General features: G+C 53.5%; 1 protein-coding gene across 1 annotated transcript; it reads right to left on the minus strand.

The window, feature by feature from the left end:
* Positions 1-1,040: 1,040 nt before the first annotated feature.
* KEAP1 (kelch like ECH associated protein 1) lies at positions 1,041-18,195 on the minus strand. The gene is made up of 6 exons (XM_049788467.1): positions 18,028-18,195; positions 14,141-14,832; positions 6,636-7,321; positions 3,122-3,327; positions 2,238-2,414; positions 1,041-1,583 (listed from the first exon to the last, which is right to left on the minus strand). The coding sequence occupies exons 2-6, from the start codon at positions 14,786-14,788 to the stop codon at positions 1,417-1,419; spliced, it is 1,884 nt and encodes a 627-aa protein (XP_049644424.1). The 5' UTR covers positions 14,789-14,832; positions 18,028-18,195; the 3' UTR covers positions 1,041-1,416.
* Positions 18,196-22,277: the final 4,082 nt, after the last annotated feature.

Consider the following 22,277-nt stretch of genomic DNA (forward strand, 5'->3'; position numbering starts at 1 on the left):
ACCGGAAGTCCGCGTCTCTGAGCGCCCCCAAGCGTGCGACTGGGGAACTACAGCAGGACCTGAGCGCCACGCACGCGCAATCCAGGAGAGTAGGCGGGGCTAAAACGCTCCGGAGAGACCATCTCCATTGCGATTGGTAACCCCAGTTGTCACTCACCGAGAAATCAGCCAATGGGAAGCGCGGCCGAGTCGTTCCTGGAAATTGATGGCTTTAGAGCAGCCAAGAGGTCATGGCGTCCATCACTGAAACGTATACGCTCTCTTGCTCCTTCCTGGCCGTCCCCGCTGCTTTTTGCCTTTGTTTTTGGGCCACACCCAGAGAGACTCAGGGCTGATTCCTGGCTCTGCACTCAAGGATCATTCCTGGCGGGCTGGGGATAGAACCTGTGTAGGCCACATCGCTTGGGAACCTCCTTCTGCTTTTTCCTTTTTTTTGTTTGTTTTTGTTTTTTGGTTTTTGGGCCACACCCAGTAATGCTCAGGGGTTACTCCTGGCTATGCGCTCAGAAGTCGCTCCTGGCTTGGGGGACCATATGGGACGCCGGGGGATTGAACCAAGGTTCATCCAAGGCTAGCGCAGGCAAGGCAGGCACCTTACCTCCAGCGCCACCGCCCGGCCCCGCTTTTTCCTTTTTTTAATTTTTGGGGACCCCCTGCCTGGGGGTGATCAGGAATGAAACCCGAGTTTGCAGTACGCAAAGAAAAAGCCCTATCTAATGTCTTGTCTCGCCAGCGCCACCTAGGAAACTTGGGGGGCCAGTCCCAAGCATGACATATCACCAGGAGTGACCCCTACCTAGATCAATGACCCCCATACTAAGTTGAGACCTGGAGACCTCCAGGGACCCTAGAAGTGAGGGCTGCAGGGAACCTAGGTCACAGTGCCAGAGATACTGAGAGGAACAAAGTCAGCTGTTGTGGCCAGGGGGTACCAGGGCCCCCGCTGGAAGAGATGAGGGAGAGGATAAGAAACTGGTTTGAAACCCAAGCCCTGGAGCATATATGGGGCGCTACTGAGAGCCAAGCTGGGAGAGAGACACTTGTTAGTTTGTTCTTTATTTTCAATGGAAAGTTACAGGGCTACTTATTAACAAAATGTCAGTCCTGGGGTGAGGTCCCGCAGTCTCTGGATACTGGCCCAATCCTGGGGCCCCATCCACACTTCTGGGCCTCCACGATCCAATCGCTCAACCAGCCTGAGCACGGCCCCCACTGGTACCTCAAGGCAAGGGAAGCCGTGACTGCTTACATAGAATTTGGGGAACACGTAGTGGGGTCCCCTCATCCTTTTCTCTCCAGCTGTCCTAACACTGAGGATTCGCAGCCTCCTGGCGTGCAGAGCAGGATTCTGTCTCTGGCTTTTGGGGTACAAAAATGGTCTCCATAGGCCCCTGAGCGTGGGGGTGTCAGGATGGCTCAGCAGGTGCAGCTCTGCTGGTCGATCTGCTTTCGACAAGGCTCCATGGTGACCGCGGCACCCACCCCACTGCGGCCTGAAGTCATGCGTGTCACCTCGGTCCATGTGTCCATGTCAGGGTCGTAGCACTCCACGCTGTCCAGGAACGTGTGACCGTCGTAGCCTCCTGCAAGGAGGGCAAATGGAGGGACTTGATCTGTCTCTCTCGAGGGAGGGGAGGAGCAATGGGGGAGGGATGGAAATTTCCAGAAGGATATTTTTGTGGGTTTTTTACATTTGTTTCTTTTGGGGCACCCAGCAGTGTCAGGGCCACATGCAAGGTGGGTGTACTATCACTCGGGGTCCCCCTTTTATTGGCTTTTGGGTCACACCCAGAGACGATCAGGGTTATTCCTGGCTCTGCACTCAGAAATTACTCCTGGCAGGCCTATGGGATGCCGGGATCAAACCCTGGTCAGCTGTGTGCAAGGGAAATGCTCTACCTGTTGTGCTATCATTCCGAACCCATACCCTGGCCCCTTTTTTGGGTTGTTTCAGGGCCACACTCTGGGGGTGCACAGGGGTTACTCTTGGACTCTGCACTCAGGAATCAATTTCAAGCAGTGTTCAGAGGACCATATGGGATGCTGGGGATTGAACCCTGGTCAAGCGAGTGTGTAAAGCAAACCAGCCTCCCCACGCATGCTATCGCTGGGCCACTTTCCAGCCAGACTGGAGCTGGCCTGGCAAATGTCAATCCTGGAGCTAGCTGCATGCCCGCATTTCCCGCCTTCCTCGCCGCCCCCCACCCCAATTTCCCCGAGCCCGCCCTGGACCTCACCCAGGACGTAGATCCGGCCCTGGTGCACGGTGATCCCCAAGGCGCTGCGCCGGTGCCTCATGGGGGCCACGAAGGTCCACGTCTCCGTCTCCACGTCGTAGCGCTCCACGCTGTTGAGCTGGTACTGGCCGTCGTAGCCCCCCGCGGCGTAAATGCAGTTGTGCAGGACGCAGACCCCTGCACCGGGGGACGTGTAAGACGGTAAAGGGGGGGCCGGGTCCCAGCTAGACACAAGCCAGTCCCCCACATGGATGGAGCCTGGGAGATGCCCAGGTGTGCGAGGAGGGGGTCTGGCCTGACCACGCCCTCCCCGAAACCACGCCCATTTCAAGGGTGCCCCACCCATTCTTCAGGACCACGCCCTTCCCTAAACACGCCCATCATAGGAAGCCCTAGCCGTTCATGCCCTGTACCTAAAGCCACAACCACTGTCTGGAAGCCCCACCCCATTCTCTGAGACCACGCCCTTCAAAGGAAGCCCTACCCGTTCATGTCCTGTACCTAAAGCCACGCCCACTGTCCAGAAGCCCCACCCCATTCTATGAGGCCACGCCCTTCACCGAAACCCCACCCGCTCGGTGGGGCCTCACTTTCCACAAAACCACGCCCACTGCACAGAAGCTCCGCCCACCCGTGGGCCACGCCCTTCGTAGAATCCCCGTCCTTCCCCGGAAACCACGCCCATTTCTGGAGCTCCACCCACCATGTGAGACCACGCTCACCCCCGAAAAGTCACGCCCGTTGCTTAGAAGCCCCGCCATTTGATGGAACCACGCCCGCAGAGGAGCCCTTCCCCTGTGACCCCGCCTCTTCCGTTAACCACGCCCCCTTTCGCTGAGGCCACGCCCGTCCCCCAGAAACCACGCCCCCGTCCCCAGGTTCACCTGCCCCACTCCGGATGCTGTTCATGGGCGTGATCATGCGCCACTCGTTGCGCTCCGGGTAGTAACACTCGGCCGAGTTGAGGCGGTTGGTGCCGTCGAAGCCCCCGATGGCGTAGAGCAGCCGGTTCAGCACGCCCACGCCCACGCCGATCCTCCGCGTCAGCATCGGCGCCACCAGGTACCACTTGTCGTGCTCCGGCTCGTACCTGCGCGGGGACGCGGAGCAGATCGATCGCAGGGGACGTCAGTTCCCGCTGCGCCCGGCAGGAGGCGCTGTGAGCACAGGCCCAGGGGTGCCACCCCCTCTCTCCAAATAGCGCCTAACCCCACCCCAAATGGGACAGATTCCAAATTCGGGGCCACCGTGCATTTACAGGTAACCCTGCCGGACCGGATGACTTTGGGCAGGTCACACTACTGTCCCCTGCCTACCTTTATTTTGTTTTTGAGTTTTTTTTGGGGGGGGGGGCTGGCTCTGTGTTCAGGAGTCACTCCTGGGGACTTTATGGGATGTCGGGGGTCGAAGCCGGATCTGCCCTGTGCAAGGCAAGCGCCCACCCCACTGTATTGTCTGTCGCTCCCTTTTTTTTTTTTTGGTTTTGGTTTTGGTTTTTGGGCCACACCTGGCTGCTCTGAGGGATTACTCCTGGCTCTGTGCTCAGAAAAATACTCATAGTGGGAACTCTGGCAATTATTTGGGATGCCAAGGATTGAACCTGGTTAAGTCACATGCCCCCTGCTGTACTATCGCTCCAGCCCCCCACTTTTTTTTTTTCCTTCAGTCCTGGGGGTAAATAGGGGTTGCCATGGAACTATACTCAGCTCAGGGATTCCTTCTGGCTCTGTGCTCAGGAACTGGGGCACCTCACAGAAAGCTGGCAGCTTCTATAGGACAGACCTCATCCATCTGTTGGTGACAAGTCTCTGGGCTATCTGGTAAAAGTTTTTATGGGAGACGGATACGGGCTACATCTGCATACCTCCAGGCTTTAGGCTGTGGGGGTGTGGGGGGCAATCATACCAGACATCTCAGTGGTGCTGGTGATGGAACTGTGAGTCTGCTGAGTGTAAGGCAGACCTTAATATGCTGGACTGTATATCTCAGGCCCAGGACTAGCATTTTCCCACTTCAGCACAAAGGCAGCTCCAGACCTTGCAGGCAACCTCCTAGAATCTCAGGAAGCAGGGCCAGAGTGATAGCACAGTGAAGAGGACAGCTGCCTTGCACACAGCCAACTCCAGGTTTTATCTCCAGCATCCCATATGGTCCCCAGAGCACTGCCAGAAGTGATCACTGGGCAGAGTCAGAAATAACCTCTAGGGCTGGAGAGATAGCACAGCGGTAAGGTGTTTGCCTTGCATGCAGAAGGATGGTGGTTCAAATTCCAGCATCCCATAAGCTCCCCCGAGCCTGCCGAAGGCGATTTCTGAGCATAGAGCCAGGAGTAGCTCCTGAGTGCTGCCAGGTGTGACCCAAAAACCAGAAAAACAAAAAACAAAACAAAAACCTCTAATGGGGCGGAGCAGTGGTGCAAGCGGTAAGGCTGCCTTGCAAGCGCTAGCCCACGACACACCACGGTTCGATCCTTCAGTGTCCCAGATGGTCCCCCAAGCCAGAAGTGATTTCTGAGTGCATAGCCAGGAGTAACCCCTGAGTGTCACCGATTGTGGCCCCAAAACCAAAACCAAAAATAAATTTAAAAAAAGGAAAGAACCTCTAAGCATAACTGAGTGGGTAAGTGACCCTCCTTTACAAAAAAATAAAAGAGGGGCCAGATAGTATCATAGTGGGTAGGCATTGGCCTTGCATATCACTCACCGGCATTTGATCCCCAACACCCCAGATGGTAATTCCTGAATGCCAAGCTCAGGAACAATCCCTGAGAACCACTAGGCAGTGTAGCACGACCCTCCCCACAAACAAAAGAAACAAAAAGGAGGCCAGAGCCATAGCACAGTGGGGAGGACATTTTGCACTGCATGTGTCCTATCTGGGTTCAATCTCCGGCATCCCTTTAGGATCCCCTAAGCACAGCTGGGAGTAAGCTCCCCCAGAAAAAGAAAGAGGGACCAAGTGCCCGGAGAGATAGCACAGCGATCTTGCCTTGCAAGCAGCTGATCCAGGACCAAAGGTGGTTGGTTCGAATCTCGGTGTCCCATATGGTCCCCCGTGCCTGCCAGGAGCTATTTCTGAGCAGACAGCCAGGAGTAACCCCTGAGCAACACCAGGTGTGGCCCAAAAACCAAAAAAAAAAAGAAAAAAAGAAAAAAAAAAAAAGAAAGAGGGACCAAGGGCCCGGAGAGATAGCACAGCGGCGTTTGCCTTGCAAGCAGCCGATCCAGGACCAAAGGTGGTTGGTTCGAATCCCGGTGTCCCATGTGGTCCCCGTGCCTGCCAGGAGCTATTTCTGAGCAGACAGCCAGGAGTGACCCCTGAGCACTGCCAGGTGTGGCCCAAAAACAAAAAAACAGAAAAAAAAAAAAAAAAAAAAAAGAAAGAGGGACCAAGAGATAGTAGACAGTGGGTAAGATGTTTACCTTGTACATGACTGACCTGAGTTCAATCCCTGGCACCCCAGATGATAATTTCTAAGTGCTGAGCTCGGGAGCAACCCCTGAGCACGTCCAGACAGTGTGGTACCCCCCCCCCAAAAAAAAAAAACAAAAGAAAAATAGAAGGCCAGTGGGGAGGGCATTTTGCCTCACACATCACTGACCCGGGTTCGATCCCTGGCACCCCAAATAATTTATTTTTTGGGCAGGAGGTCACACCCCAGCAGCGCTCAGGGGTTCCTCCTGGCTCTATGCTCAGAAATCGCTCCTGGCAGGCTCAGGGGACCATATGGGATGCCGGGATTCGGAATCACTGACCTTCTACATGCAAGGCAAACTTTGCCTTAACTCCATGCTATCTCTCCAGCCCCCCCAATTATAATTTCAGCGAATAGAACTCAGGAGTAACCCTGGAGCATCGCCAAAGGTTTTTCTGGCCCCTCTCACTTTTTTCCAACTTTCTGGCTCCTCTCTTTTTTAGGGGGGTCACTCATTAACTCCTCTATGCGTAGAGGTTCTTTCTTTCTTTTTTTTTTTTTTTTTTGGTTTTTGGGCCACACCCGGCGGTGCTCAGGGGTTACTCCTGGCTGTCTGCTCAGAAATAGCTCCTGGCAGGCACGGGGGACCATATGGGACACCGGGATTCGAACCAACCACCTTAGGTTCTGGATCGGCTGCTTGCAAGGCAAGCACCGCTATGCTATCTCTCCGGGCCCGTAGAGGTTCTTTCTAACTCTGCTCAGAGGTACCATCAGGGATGCTGAAGATAAAACAAGGGTCGACTGTGTGCAAGGTCAGTATGGACCCCCTCCTCTACCCCACAACGAGAAAAAAAAACCACCCCAAAAACAACAGAATTCTCCCAGCAAGCTGAGCATCCCCACCACCCCACCCACCCACGGCTACCAGCAGGCCTTGTACACGACTGCGCCCCTCCAGGGCCCCCTCGAGCCCCACTCGCCTCTCCACACTGTTGTGATGGACGCAGCCGTGGGAGCCCCCCACGGCGTAGATGTGGCCGTCGATGACCCCCACGCCGATGCGGTTGCGGGGGACGCTCATGGGGGCGCAGGGCGACCACTGGTTGGTCATGGGGTTGTAGCAGTCGAGCGCGTTGGAGTCCATGTTGCCGTCGGGGTTGTTGTTGCGGCCCCCCACGGCGTAGAGCAGCCCCCCGACCACGCAGCCCGCCAGGCCGCTGCGGGGCACCTGCAGGTCGGCCAGGCGCAGCCACTGGCCGTCGCTGGGGTTGTAGGCCTCCAGGTAGCTGAGCGACTGCTGGAAGTAGCCGCCGGCCGTGTAGATGAGGCGGCCCACCTTGGGGGCGCGGCAGGGCATGACCTGCGTGGGCTTGTGCAGCGTCAGCTCCTGGAAGATCTGCACCAGGTAGTCCTTGCAGCGCGCGTCCGACTGCAGGATCTCGCACTTCTGCAGCTGCAGCTGCAGGAAGTGCGGCGTGAGCGCGTGGCAGCGCACGGCCCGCAGCAGGGCCTGCACGTAGAAGCGCCGCTGCTCGCAGTCGTACTTGACCCAGTCGATGCACGCGTGGAACACCTCCGACTCGCAGCGCACGTTCAGGTCGTCGCGGCTGATGAGCGTCACCAGCTGGCAGTGCGACAGGTTGAAGAACTCCTCCTGCTTGGCCACCTGCGGGGAGGCAGAGAGAGTCAGGGGTGGTGGAAAGACCAGACCGGACGAGCCTTTCCTCCTTCCCTCCCTCCCTCCTCCCTTCCCTCCTTCCCTCCCTCCCTCCTTCCTTCCTTTCTTCCTTCCTTCCCCTCCCTCTTTCCCTCCTTCCTTCCTTCTCCCTCTTTCCCTCCTTCCTTCCTTCCTTTCTTCCTCCCTCCCTCCCTCTTTCCCTCCTTCCTTTCTTCCTTCTTCCCTCCCTCCTTCCTTCCTCCCTCCCTCTTTCCCTCCTTCCTTCCTTCTTTCCTTCCCTCCTTCCTCTCTCCCTCCCTCTTTCCCTCCTTCCTTCCTCCCTCTTTCCCTCCTCCCTACCTTCCTCCCTCCCTCCCTCCCTCTTTCCCTCCTTCCCTCCCTCCTTCCTTCCTTCCTTCCTTCCTTCCTTCCTTCCTTCCTTCCTTCCTTCCTTCCTTCCTTCCTTCCTCCCTCCCTCCCACCCTCCCTCTCTCCCTCCCTCCCTCCTTCCCTGGGCTCCCTGTCTGCCCCTCCAGCTTTCGCTCTTTTTTTGTTTGTTTATTTTTTTATTTTTTATTTTTGGTTTTTTGGGCCACACCGTTTGATGCTCAGGGGTTACTCCTGGCTAAGCGCTCAGAAATTGACCCTGACTTGGGGGGACCATATGGGACACCAGGGGATCGAACCGCAGTCCTTCCTTGGCTAGCGCTTGTAAGGCAGACACCTTACTTCTAGCGCCACCTCACCAGCCCGTTTGTTTATTTTTTGTTTGTTTAGGTGTTTGGGTCACACCCTGTGACGCTCAGAGCTCACTCCTGGCTCTGCACTCAGAAATCACTCCTGGCAAGGCTCCAGGGGAAACCAGTGGGATGCCGGGAATCGAACCGAGTAGGCCATGTGAAAAGCAAATGCACTACCTGCTGTGTTATCTCTCCAGCCCCCTCTTTTTCTTTTATTTATTTGTTTGTTTATTTATTTTTGGTTTTGGGGTTATATCTGGTGGCGCTCAGGGGTTACTGCTGGCTCTGTGCACAGAAATCACTCCTGGTAAGGCTCCAGGGGGACCCTGTAGAATGCCAGGAATCGAACCCGAGTAGGTCGCATGCAAGGCAAATACACTACCTGCTGTATTATCTCTCCAACCCCCTCTTTTTCTTTTATTTATTTATTTATTTTTGGTTTTTGGGTCATATCTGGTGGTGCTCAGGGGTTACTCTGAGCTCTATGCTCAGAAATCATTCCTGGTGGGGCTGGAGAGATAGCATGGAGGTAGGGCGTTTGCCTTGCATGCAGAAGAACTGTGGTTCGAATCCTGACATCCCATCTGGTCCCCCGAGCCTGCCAGGAGCGATTTCTGAGTGTAGAGGCAAGAGCAACCCCTGAGCGCTGCCGGGTAAGACCCCAAAACAAAAACAAAAATAAACAAAAAAAAGAAATCACTCATGGCATGACTTGGGGGACATACAGGATGCTTGGAATTGAACTCCTGTAGGCCACTTGCTAAGCAAATGCACTACCCACTGTGCTATCTCCCCACCCCCCTTTTTTCTTTGTTTTGTTTTTGTTTTGTATATGTGTGTTTTGCTTTTGGAACATGCTCAGCAGGGCTCAGGCATCACTCCTGGCTCTGTGTTCAGAAATCACTCCTGTGTAGAACATGGAATTCAAAGGCCCCCCCCCCCCCAAGAACGACATAGAAGGATTTATAGTTAGCAGCTGGGATTATTCCCTAGAACCAATTTTTCTTTTCTTGCAGGCCATACCCAGTTGTGTTCAGGGGTTACTCTTGGCTCTGCGCTCAAGGATTATTCCTGGAGATTCTCAAAGAACCTTATGGGATGCCAGGGATCAAACCCTGGTTGGATAAGTGAAAGACAAGCGCATTCCCACTGTGTCAACATTCCAGCCCCCCAGGGTACCATTTGTTTTGGTAACATTTCCTTTTTGGCAGCAAGTGAGGAAAAGGGACCAGCGCCCAGCAGTTCTCAGAGGTTTCTTATGGCTCTGCACTCAGGAATTATTCCTGAGAACTGAAACAGGTACTATTGTACAGCAGGGGAGAGTGTTTGCCTTACATGTGGCTGACCCAGGTTCGATCCCCAGCATCCCATAGGGTCCCCCTAACCCCAGCTAGGAATGATTTTTTGAGCGCAGAGCCAGGAATTACACCTGTGCACAGCTGGGTGTGACCCAAAACACCCTCAAAAGAAAGGAAGAGGGGCCGGGAAGGTGGCGCTAGAGGTAAGGTGTCTGCCTTGCAAGCGCTAGCGTAGGACGGACAGCGGTTCGATCCCCCAGTGTCCCATATGGTGCCCCCAAGCCAGGGGCGAATCCTGAGTGCATAGCCAGGAGTAAGCCCTGAGTGTCAAACGGGTGTGGCCCAAAAACCAAAAAAAAAAAAGAAAGAAAGAAAAGAAAGAAAGAAAGAAAGAAAGAAAGAAAGAAAGAAAGAAAGAAAGAAAGAAAGAAAGAAAGAAAGAAAGAAAGAAAGAAAGAAAGAGAGAAAGAAAGAGAGAAAGAGAGAAATTGAAAGGAAGGAAGGAAGGAAGGAAGGAAGGAAGGAAGGAAGGAAGGAAGGAAGGAAGGAAGGAAGGAAGGAAGGAAGAAGGAAGAAAGTGGGGGAGGGCTAGAACAATAGCATAGCATCCCATATGGTCTCTCTCTCTCTCTCTCTTTTTTGGGGGGTGTGGTTTTGGCTCACACCCGTTGACACTCAGGAGTTATTCCTGGCTATCCACTCAGAAATTGCTCCTGGCTTGGGGGACCATATGAGACACCAGATCGAACCGTGGTCCGTCCTAGTTAGCCACGTGCAAGGCAAGCACGCTATCACTGCACCACCGCTCTAGCCCCCCAGATGGTCTCTTGAGCCAGCCAGGAATGATTCCTGAGCACTGCTATGAGTGAGCCCAAAACAATAAATACAACAAGACCAAACAAGAGAGCTGAGTGCTAGATCCCTGGCACCATACGGTTCCCTGAATTTAGCCAGGTGGGCACGACCAGCAAGAGTGGATGGAAAACTACCATGCAACACTCACAGAGGACCTGGGCCAGCTCTCACCCAAGGGTGCTACTTCCTCCTCTGTAGGCAAGCAGCAAAGCCTGCTTTGCAGGAGACTGGCCCGAGGCCAAGACTTGGGGAAAACTTCACTTCAGCTCAAAGGGACACCCTCAAGGAGGGGGAGCCTTCTGCCCAAGAATGTGGGCGTCATCCTGAAGCCTCACAAACTAACATTTTCCCTTCACAAACGAACTTCTCTCCTGCCAAAGGAAAAAAAATAAACCGAAAATGAAACCAAGAACAGCTTCATGCCAGCAGGGTAAGGACCATGGGACAGTTTCCAAGAAAGGCTTGGCAGATGGGCGGGAGGAAGTGGCACAGTGGAAAGGTATTGCCCTCGTATGTGGGGGGCCCTAGGCTTGGTGCTGGGTACCACAGGCAAAAACAAGGCTAGAAGGGGGCTGGAGTATATTAGCAGAGTGGGAAGGGCATTTGCCTGGCATGTAGCCAACCCAGGTTTGATCCTATGCATCCCATAGAATAGGGGTCCTCAAACTATGACCCACAGACCACATGAGGCCTGCTCAGAACATTTATCTGACCCACCCACTGGGTGTTTTTGCCACCACTGCCTATCCTGTTTAGCTGTGACTCATCCCAGGCCCCACAGTACATGTATGTGGGATGTGTGCCTCACTCTCTGAATCCCTTCTCCCCTCAGTCTGGGACTGGGGTCCTCAAACTATGGGCAATATTATTGTTCATAGTATTTTTAAATTTATTTTTATCTTATTTATTTCAATTGTTACTATTTATATTTATATAGTATAAATATATATGTATATTTTATATAAATTATATCATTTATAGAAATGTATATGATTTACATAACATAAATATAAAATAAATGTTTAGGGGGCCACACCCAGCAGTGCTCAGGTGTTACTCCTGGCTCTGTGCTTGGAAAATGCTTCTGGCAGACTCATAACCATCTAGGATGCTGAGAATCAAACCTGGGTCTGTCCCAATCGGGCACTTGCAAGGCAAATGCCCTACTTCTGAGCTATTGCTCTGGCACTCATAGTATTTTTTTTCATATTACTATTTTTTTTTTTTTTGGTTTTTCAGGACACACCCGTTTGATGCTCAGGAGTTATTCCTGGCGCTCAGAAATTGCCCCTGGTTTGGGGGGACCATATGGGATGCCGGGGGATCGAATCTCGGTCCTTCCTTGGCTAGCGCTTGCAAGGCAGACATCTTACCTCTAGCGCCACCTCGCCGGCCCCTTCATAGTATTTTTTTAAACTATTGTCCAGCCCTCAAACGGTCTGAGGAACAGTCAACTGGCCCCTTGTTTAAAAAAAATCTAAGGACCCCTGCCATAGGGACCCCTGAGCACTGTCAGGAGTGATCCCTAGGGGCCGGGCGGTGGCGCTCGAGGTAAGGTGCCTGCCTTACCTGCGCTAGCCTAGGAGACGGACCGCGGTTCGATCCCCCGGCGTCCCATATGGTCCCCCAAGCCAGGAGCGACTTCTGAGTGCATAGCCAGGAGTAACCCCTGAGCGTCACCGGGTGTGGCCCAAAAACCAAAAAAAAAAAAAAAAAGGAGTGATCCCTAAAGTCAGAACCAGCAGTCAGTTACAAGCATTGCCAGGTGTGGCCCAAAAAATCAAGGGGGTGGGCCAGAGCGATGGCGCAGCGGTAGGGCCTTTGCCATGCATGTGGCTGACATAGGACGACCTGAGCGCATAGCCAGGAGTAACCCTAAGAATCACCAGGTATGCCCTCCCCCATAAAAAAAAAAAAAAAAAAAAAAAAAACGAGGGGAAAATTTTGGATCTGGAAAGGAAGTCCTGGGAATAAAGCATTTGCCTTCACCCAGCCCCTCAATGATCAATCCCTGGCAATTCATGTCCTGTGAGCATTGCCAGGGGTTAAGCCTAAGCACTGCCCTAAAAATATAAATCAGACTCAAAAACAAAAAAAATTTGTTTTAATAAAAATATAAATCAGGGCCCGGAGAGATAGCACAGCAGTATTTGCCTTGCAAGCAACCAATCCAGGACCAAAGGTGGTTGGTTCGAATCTCGGTGTCCCATATGGTCCCCCGTGCCTGCCAGGAGCTATTTCTGAGCAGACAGCCAGGAGTAACCCCTGAGCACCGCTGGGTGTGACCCAAAAACCAAAAAAAAAAAAAAAAAAAAAAAAAAAAATATATATATATATATATATATATATATATAAATCAATCTGGGGCAGAGCGATAGCACAATGGTAGGGTGTTTGCCTTGCATGTGGCCAACTCAGGTTCGATCCCTCACATCCCATATGATCGATCGCCTGAACTTGTCAGGAGTGATTTCTCAGCATAAAGCCAGGAGTAACCCCTGAGCATCACCGGGTTTGGCCCAAAACCAAAATAAATAAATAAACAAATAAACCAATCGGGGGAATTGACACATAATACAGTGGGCAAAGCATTTCACTTGCAGGCACAAAACCTGGGTTAGTTCTCTTGCGCCCCCATAAAGTTCCTGGAGACCCATCAGGAGTGATGCCTGAGTGCAGAATCAGGAGCCCTGAACACCAACACCTCTGGGTGTGTTCTACACCAAAAACAAAAGCAAAAAGATAAAGGATTTAAAATAACAGCTGCTGACAGCCTGAAATATCGGCCCTGCCAAACTCACCCTGGAACAGAGATGCTCTGTGATCAATAAGTTCTAGCCTGCCTGGAGACCCCCCCAAAAGTCTCCTTTTTTGATTACTCCGTGTGTGTGTGTGTGTGTGTGTGTGTGTGTGTGTGTGTGTGTGTGTGTGGCCACATCCAGGGATACTCAGAGATTACTCCTTGTGCTGTTCCAGGAATAAACTCAGGTAGCCTGTTATCTCCCCAGCTGAAATATTTTTAATTTTTTACATTTTTTGTTATTGGGCCACATCTGGCAATGCTCAGAGATTACTCTTGGGGCTCTGCATTCAGGAATCTTCCATAGCAATGCCTGGAGGACCTAAGTATGAGATGCTAGGGATAGAACCTAGGTCAGCTGCATGCAAGGTAAGAGCCTTCCCCAGCTATATTATCTTTCCAGCCCCCACTGGTGCAGATATTTTTGTTTTGTTTGTTTGTTTGTTTTGGCCATACCCAGTGGTGCTCAGGGCTTACTCCCACCTCTGTGCTCAGCAATCCCTTCTGGCTATGCTCTGAGGGGCTTATGGGATGCCAGGGATCGAATCTGGATTCGTTTGCAAGGCAAACGCTTTCCCCGCTGTGCTCTCACTCCAGCCCCCAAAAGTCTTGTTTTATTTTTTATTTGGGGGCCACATCTGGTGGCACTCAGGGCTTACTCCTGGCTCTGCACTCAGAAATTAGTCCTGGAGGGCTTGGGGACCATATGGGATGCTGGGGGTCGAACCTTGGTTCATCCTGGATCAGCCATGTTCAAAACAAATGCCCTACCACTGTGCTACCACTCCAGCCCCACACACACACACACACAATCTTTTTTTCTTTTTGTTTTGTTTTGTTTTTGGAACCACACCCAGTGGCATTCAGGGGTTACTTCTGGCAGGCCAGGTGGACCATGTGGGATGCCGGGGGATCAAACCTGGGTCCATCCCGGGTCAGCAGCCTTCAAAGCAAACACCTTACCACTGTGCGACCATTCCAGCTCCCCAAAAATCTTTTTTTTTTCTTTCCTCTTCCACTCCTTTGTCTCTGGGCAAGACGAGTGCCGGATGTCCCCGCATCCCACGTCCCATCATTTCCCTTCTCTCGCCTCCTGCCTCCCCAATACCCCACAGCACACCCCTGGCCATCTCACCTCCCCAAAGTGCATGTAGATGTACTCGCGGGCACGCTGGTGCAGCTCAGCACAGCCAATCTGTTCGGCGAAGTTGGCAATGCCAATGGCGTTGCTGGGGTCCAGCTGCTGCACTAGAAAGTCGCTGCAGGCGCGCACGACGCTGTCGATCTGGTACATGACCGCCCCGTTCATGACATGCAGGACACACTTCTCGCCCATGGAGATGGACGCCGTGTAGGCGAATTCGATGAGCCGCTCCATGACCTTGGGGTGGATGCCCTCGATGGACACCACCTCCATGCCCTGCTCGCGGAGCCCGTTGGTGAACATGGCCTTGAAGACGGGGCTGGACGAGGCCAGCACCACCTTATGCGCCATGAACTGGGCGGCCGGTGCGTCCTGGTACTTCACCTGCAAGGTCACGTCGCACAGTTGCTGGCTGAGTCGCAGCTCGTTCATGATGCCGAAGGCCTGTTTGGTGTGATCTTCCAGGGTGTAGCTGAACGTGCGGTGGCCGTGGGGTGACGGCGTCACCTCGGCTTTGCACTCGGTGGAGGCGAACATCCCCGCGTCCCCAGGCCCCTGGTGGCCCTGCGTCTGTGTCGGTGGCAGCGGCAGGAATCGCGTGCGGGCCCCAGCCCCGCTAGGCCTGGCTTTGGACTGCATCGGGGGCCTGGAGTGCAGGCACACTGCTGCTGGCAAGCAGGGATCTGGAAAGGAAGGCAGAGAACAGAGCTGGAGACACTGGGCTGGCATCCTGGCATGGGGGTTTGATGCTGCACCTAAAGGCAGCGGCACTCTGGAATTTTTTAAAATGATTATTATGTAGTTTTTGGTGTTTGGGTCACATCTGGAGGTGCACAGGGGTTTCTCCTGGCTCTGCGCTCAGAAAGCGCTCCTGGCAGGCTCTGAGACCTTATGGGATGCCGGGAATTGAACCACTGTCTCCTGGATTGACTGCATGCAAGATAAATGCCCTACTGCTGCGCTATCTCTCTGGCTCCTGTTTTTGTTCTTTGTTTTGTTTTGTTTTTTTAAACTTCTGGTTCTGCCCTTCAGAAAATATTTCTGGCAAGGCTCAGGGGACACTATGGGGTGGCCAAGATTGAACCCTGGTTAGCAGTGAGTTACTCCTGGCTCTGCATTCAGGGACCACTCCTAGTGGTGCTCAGGAGACGTTATGGGATGTCGAAGATCGTACCCGGGTTGGCCACGTGCAAGTATTGCCCTATCTCTCTGGCCCCTACTTTTTGTTTGGTTTTGGGTTTTGGGTCCTACTCGGCAGTGCTCAGGGGTCACTCCTGACTTTATGCTCAGAAATAATTCCTGGGAGGTTCCAGGTACCCTATGGGATGCCAGGGATTAAATCTGGGTTGGCTGCATGCAAGGCAAATGCCCTACCTTCTGCGCTATGGCTCCAGCCCCTATTTTGGGGGAATAGGGCCCCTTTTAGGGGGGCATGGAGCCACTCCCAGTAATGCTCAGGACTTATTCCTGCTCAGGGCTAGAGAACATAAGTGATGTTGAGAATTAAATTAGAAAGGTCACATGGGGCTGGAGCCTTAGGACAGCAGGGAGGGCATTTGCCTTGCACATGGCCCATCCGAGTTCGATCCCAGCATCCCATAGGGCCTCCCAAGCACCACCATGGGTAATTCCTGAGTGCAAAGTTAGGAGTGAGTCCTTGAGCATCAACAGGTTGGGACCCCCCCCCCCCATTTAAAATAAAGGGGATGGGCCAGAGCCATCGCACAGTGGTAGGGCATTTGCCTTGCATGTGGCTGATCCAGGACGGACCTCAGTTCAATCTCCAGTGTCCCATATGATTCCCCAAGCCAGGAGCAATTTTTTTATTTTTTTTGGTTTTTGGGCCACACCCGGTAACGCTCAGGGGTTACTCCTGGCTATGCGCTCAGAAGTCGCTCCTGGCGAGGGGGACCATATGGGACACCGGGGGAATCGAACCGCGGTCCATCCAAGGCTAGCGCAGGCAAGGCAGGCACCTTACCTTTAGCGCCACCGCCCGGCCCCAGGAGCAATTTTTGAGCGCAGAGCCAGGAGTAACCCTTGAACATCAACGGGTGTAGCTCAAAGCCCAAAATAAAATAAAATAAAATAAAGGGGAGAGGGCCGGAGCAATAACATAGTGGTAAGGTGTTTGCCTTGTACACAGCCACACAGGACAGACCCCAATTCGAATCCCAGCATCCCATATGGTCCCCTGAACCTGCCAGGAGCAATTTCTGAGAACAGCGTCAGGAGTAATCCCTGAGCGCTACCAGGTGTGACTCAAAATAGATAAATAAGATAAAATAAAATAAAGGAGAGGGGGCCGGAGCAATAGCACAGTGGTAAGGTGTTTGATCCAGGTTTGATCCCCGGCATCACACATGGTCCCCAGAGCCTGCCAGGAGCGATTTCTGAGTGCAGAACCAGGAGTAACCCCTGAGCACCGCCGGTGTGGCCCAATCCTCCAAGCCTGCATAGTTCAGTTGACTCTCCAGACTGAACACACACACACACACACACACACACACACACACACCAGAGCAAACAGGGTGGCCGAGACACAGTACAACAAGTAAGACTCTTGTTTTGCACATATCCAACCCAGATTTGATCCCAACATTCCATAGGGTCCCCTAAGCTCTGCCAGGAGTGATTCCTGAGTCCAGAGCCAGCCAGCGAGCATCACCAGGTGTGGCCCCAAACTAAAACAAAACAAAAACAAACCCCCAAAAATATATAGTTCAAGCCTCTTCCTTGCTCAAAAATCATGGCAAGGAAGAGTGCCACCTAACTCCTCCGTTACCTGCCAGACCCTCTGCAGAAGGCCCCTACCCTCTTCCTCCGGCTAATTGTGGTTCCAACCACCTTGCAGCCCTGGGCTTCTTGGAATCAGTCAAGCTCAGGCACCTCACCAACAGGCACTGGCTGTTCTCAGCTCAATTAGTCAACTCAGTTGAGTAAAAAGAGACAAAACTCTGTCCTCTGGGAGGCAAGAGAGGCAGAGAGAGAAAAAACGTTGCAATTTGAGTAGCAATCAGGGCAAGTTGAAAAGAAAGGACAGTGGCGGCCATGGGGGAGGGAAGGGGCTGGAAAGTTACTGGAAATCAGGTGGTCCTGAGAGTAAGGTACAGGGTGAAGAAAGGGGGTGCTGGTGTTGTGCAGCAGCAGGTGCCAAGGCCCAGAGGCGCAGAGAGCTGAGAGTTCCCTAAGCACCCAGTGGAGAGAACCCTATGGGTCTCCCATGCCCACCCACTCTGTGCCACCCATTGGTCTGTTTAGGGCCTGGCACAATCCAGGGACCAGTTTGAGGGGGGCCAGCTCTGCTCAGTTCTGTTGGGCCACCTCCCCCCAGTTTGTGCGCGCGCGCGCTCGTGGGGCCACTCCGCCGCCTGTTCCGGGCTCCGGCTGCCCCTCGGGGGCTTTGGCCCAGCGATCAACGGTGTCCCGTGGACCCGAGACACCCCTCAGCCCCCCATCAAGCCACAAGTAGCGAGAGGGACTGCGCATGCCCCGCGGGAACCGTCGCTGGGGCCCGGGGCGCAGGGAGGAAGTGACTCTGGCCATCTAGGGGCCCATCCCCAACAGAGCAAACCCAAACCTCCCCTCTCCAACAGCTCTGGTGGCTCCAAATCGCGGGGTTCCCCGGAACTCTACGGCTCCGATCGCCAATCCCGGGATCGGGGCGGGGATCCCCGGCGTGTATGGAGGAGGTGGGGGGTACCCCGGGAACGTCGCGCCGTCCAACAAAAGCCACAAGGCCGGGCCCGAGCCGCGCCCTCCCGGGGCCTTGCGGGTGCCCAGGGCGATCGGGCCTGGGGCGCGCGTCCTCCAAGCCCCCGAGGCCGAGCGATCGGGGCCGGCCGGGCCCGGGGCCCGGTGCAGGCCGGCTCACTCACCCCGCCATGGTCGCGCTCCGGCTCCGCCTTCGTGGCCCGGGCTCGGGCGCCTCCATCGCGGCGCGCAGGGGGGGACCGGGGAGCGCGCACAGGTCACGGTGACTAAGCAAAGCCGGGCGGCCGCGTGTCAGAATAAGAGTCCCAGGGCGTCCAGCGGCGGGGACAGGGCCGGCGACGAGGGGACACGGTCCTCCCACCCATCCATACCCCACCGAGGCCCCGCGATCGCCCACCCACGCAGCCGTTCCCGGGCGCGCGAGAGGCGCAGCGCCTGCGGGGCTTGGAACGGCAGTGACAGCGCTGGGGACACCCCCCCCCAGCCCAGTGGGTCCCACACCCCAGGAACGCACAGACCGGGGTTCGAGGCCTGTAGAGGCCTTGACACACAAACACACACACATTCTATCACACACACACATTCTATCACACACACACACACACACACACACACACACACACATGCTCACCTGGGTCCCCTTGGAGAGGTTGGGGTGCCTGGGATGCCCTGTCAACAATGGGGTGCCGCCTCGCAGGCCCCACTTTCCAAAGAGGCTGCAGGCTCAGCTTGGAAGAAAGTTGGAGACTTGGGTACCCGCAGGCTTGGAGTCTCTGCCGTCGGGGCACCTGTTTTCTGGGACTCTGCGGCCCCCCGGGGTACCTGAGAGGGGAACACGAGGCACAGGAGGCGGAGAAAATACTAAGAGGGTGTGGCAGGGAAAGAAAGCAAGGTTCCCCGCCCTGCCCTGCCCGCAGGTGCCCAGAGCCCAGGACAGAAGATGGGGTGCAGGCGACCTGCCAAGCCTGATTTCTTCCAAATGTCACAAGGGCCCTCCCTCCCCGGGCCATTAATTCCCCCACTCTCGGCCCTTCGGCCTCAGGATCCAGCTAGAATTTCCTTCCAAGTGTGTTTCAATGGCTTCATTGGGCCCAAATGGACTCATTAGGTACTTTAGAACATAAAGCTAATTTTGGGGTTGCTTTTGTTTTGGGGCCATACCCGGCGATATTCAGGGCTTACTCCTGATTCTGCACTCAGAAATCAATCTTGGTGGTGACTGGGGGACCCTATGGGATGCCGGGGATTGAATCCAGGTCTGCTGCATACAAGGCAGACCTACCCACTGAACTATCTCTCTGGCCCCAGGGCTAATTTCTTTATGTTGTTTTGACTATGCCCAGTGGTACTCAGGTTGCTTCTGGCAGTTTCTGAACTCAACCCTATCTCTTGTGAGCAAAACATTCAATCAGCCCAGTAAGCTATCTGACTCTAAAACTAACTTTTTTTGTGGGGTTGGGTATTCAGGCCACACTGGGTGGTGCTTGAGATTTACTCCTGGAGGTGTTGGGGAACCCTGTGTAAAACCAGGGATCAGACTGTAGTCAGCCAAGAACAAGACAAGCATCCATCAGCTGGACTAGAACTCAGGACTTAAAGCTAACTTGTTTCTTTTTTGTTGTTGTTGTTGTTGTTGTTGTTTTTGCTTTGTTTTTGGCCCCTGGTGAAGCTCAGGGGCCACTCCTGCCTCTGTGCTCAGAAATTGCTCCTGGCTTGGAGGACCATATGGGACGCCGGGATTGAACTGGGTCCATGCCAGATCTGCCACCTGCAAAGCAAATGCCCTATTGTACTATCACTCTCGCCCCTTAAAGCTAACTTGTTTTTTGTTTGTTTGTTTGTGGACCACACCCGGTGTTGCTCAGGGGTTCCTCCTGGCTATGCGCTCAGAAATAGCTCCTGGCTGCCGGTGAAGTGGCGCTAGAGGTAAGGTGTCTGCCTTGCAAGCGATCCCCAGGCGTCCCATATGGTCCCCCCAAGCCAGGGGCAATTTCTGAGCGCTTAGCCAGGAGTAACCCCTGAGCATCAAACAGGTGTGGTCCGAAAAAAACAAAAACAGAAATAGCTCCTGGCTTGGGGACCATATGGGGTGCTGGGGATTCGTTCTAGGCTAGCACGGGCAAGGCAGATGCCTTACCACTTGCGCCACCGCTCTGGCCCCTAAAGCTAACTTGTAATTAAATATATTTAAGGGGCCATAGAGATAGTACAGCAAGCAGGTCATTTGTCTTCAGACAGCTGACCCTAGTTCAAACCCTGGCATCCCATAGGGTTCCTCAAGCCTACCAGGCATAATGATTCTGGGTACAAAGTCAGGAGTAATTCCTGAGGACCACCAGGTGTGGCCCCCAAAAAACAAAATAAATAAATAAATTTAAGTTTCTTTTTTCTGGGCCACATGAGGCGTTGTGTAGGGCTTACTTAGCTCAGGGGCCATTCCTGGTGGGCTCAGGTGACATATGGCATGTCAGGGATGGGCTATGGGATGCTGGAAATTGAACTCAAGATGGCCATGTGGAAGGCAAGTGCCCTCCCTGCTATATTTTTGTTCCAGCTCCAGAGATTTTTTGTGTTTAGTTTGGATGGTGGTGGGCTCCAACCCACAGCCTCACTGCTTTCACTTTACTGACTGGGCCACATTGCTAGCCCTTCTACATTTGGGAAGACAGATCCAGTAGTGAGTAAGGATTGCTCCTTGGATTGACGCTACTCCCAGATCAGTGCTCAGGAGGGAGGGAGTGCTCTGGTGCTGGGGACCAGAGTTGCCACCTTCCTTGGCCCCCACCCCATAGTTTATTGTTTTAGGGGGGCACACTCAGCTGTGTTCAGGGCTTATTCCTAACAGGACTTGGAGATCATATGGGATGTCAGGGATTGAACCCAAATTGACCAATGTGCAAAGTAAGTACCATCCCTGCTGCCTTAACATTTAGGCCTATCCTAATCTGTTTGTTTTTCTGTTTTCTATTTTTCATTTTGGGTCCTGGTGCTCAGGGCTGACTCCTGGCTATAGACTCAGGGATCACTCTTGGTGGGCTCAGGGGACCCTATAGGATTTCTGGAATTGAACCCAGATCTTATGGGTGCAAGGCAAACACCCTCCCCACTTTTATAACCCAGGCTACTCCTGGTCTATTTTAAGAGTCCAGTTTCACCGAAAGCTCAGAGAGTAACAGAAGGGAACGCCAGACAGAACAGATGTTGGTCTAGGAATGAATTGTGCCAAGCTCCTGAGGGTTTGGGGGGGGGGGTTTCCCATCTGGGCTCAGAGTCTGGGTTAAGCTGAGTCTGTGAGTTAAACACTGGAATAATCATTTCATTTCCCTATCGGACCCTGAGCCATCTCCCACCACCATAGCACCATCAAGTTAACAGAAAATATTAGTGTGTGTGTGTGTGTGTGTGTGTGTGTGTGTGAGAGAGAGAGAGAGAGAGAGAGAGAGAGAGAGAGAGAGAGAGAGAGAGAGAGAGAGAGAGAGAGAGAGAGAGAGAGAGAGAGCGAGAGCGCGTTTCTGGAGTCCAGAGTCCAGATGGGGTACCCGCTCCAGTCGTGGGACCCTGACTCCAAGTTGAAGGGCAGGTGTGTTCCAGGGAACATTTGGTCCCCAACCCCCAACCCCCAGAGCATGGCTCCCCAACCACCACCTATAGCTGAAGCCCCTTCCTGAAGTTCCTAAATATCCCGTTAGGGGGCACTACCTAAATCCGTAATGCCCGGCTCAAAATGCGGAGTGGGGGAACAACCTAGATCAGAGTTGGAACCTTTTACAGTCTCCAATGGGGTCCTGCTCCCCTCCCTTCAAAGAGAATACAAAGCCCTCAGAGGATGAGCCACACGCCTTCAAATCCCTGCAAGCCCAGAATCAGTGTGCTTCAACTTTTCTCACCCATCAGATGCAGTTGAGGCACCCCTGCCTTATAAGGGGGTGTCTTTCGTCCTGCTACCATGTGTGTTTGGGGAAAGGCAGATGGGGGAGGCGCTAACTCAATACATTGAGTTCTACTTTACTAGAATTTGTTTTGGGGTCACTCCCAGGGGTGCTCAGGGCTTATTCCTGGTTCTGTACTCAGGCCTCACTCATATCAGAACCCCAGGTCAATATGGGTTGCCCGGGATTGAACCCAGATCTACTGCAAACAAGGCAAGTGCCCTATCCACTGTACTATCTTTCTGGCACCATTTATGATAATTTTTTGTTTTGTTTTGGGGTCACACCTGTCAGTACTCCTGGCTCTGAGCTCAGGTATCACTCCTGGTGGTGGTCAGAGGACCCTATGAGATGTTGAGAATCAAACCCTGGTCAGTTGCATGTAAGGGGCAAATGTCTTCCTGGCTGTGCTATATCTCTGGCCCCGTTTATCATGATTTTTTGTTTGCTTGTTTATGGGTCACACCCGGTGGCATTTAGGGGTT

The sequence above is a fragment of the Suncus etruscus genome, chromosome 15, assembly GCF_024139225.1.
Source record: "Suncus etruscus isolate mSunEtr1 chromosome 15, mSunEtr1.pri.cur, whole genome shotgun sequence".
Taxonomy (NCBI): Eukaryota; Metazoa; Chordata; class Mammalia; order Eulipotyphla; family Soricidae; genus Suncus; species Suncus etruscus.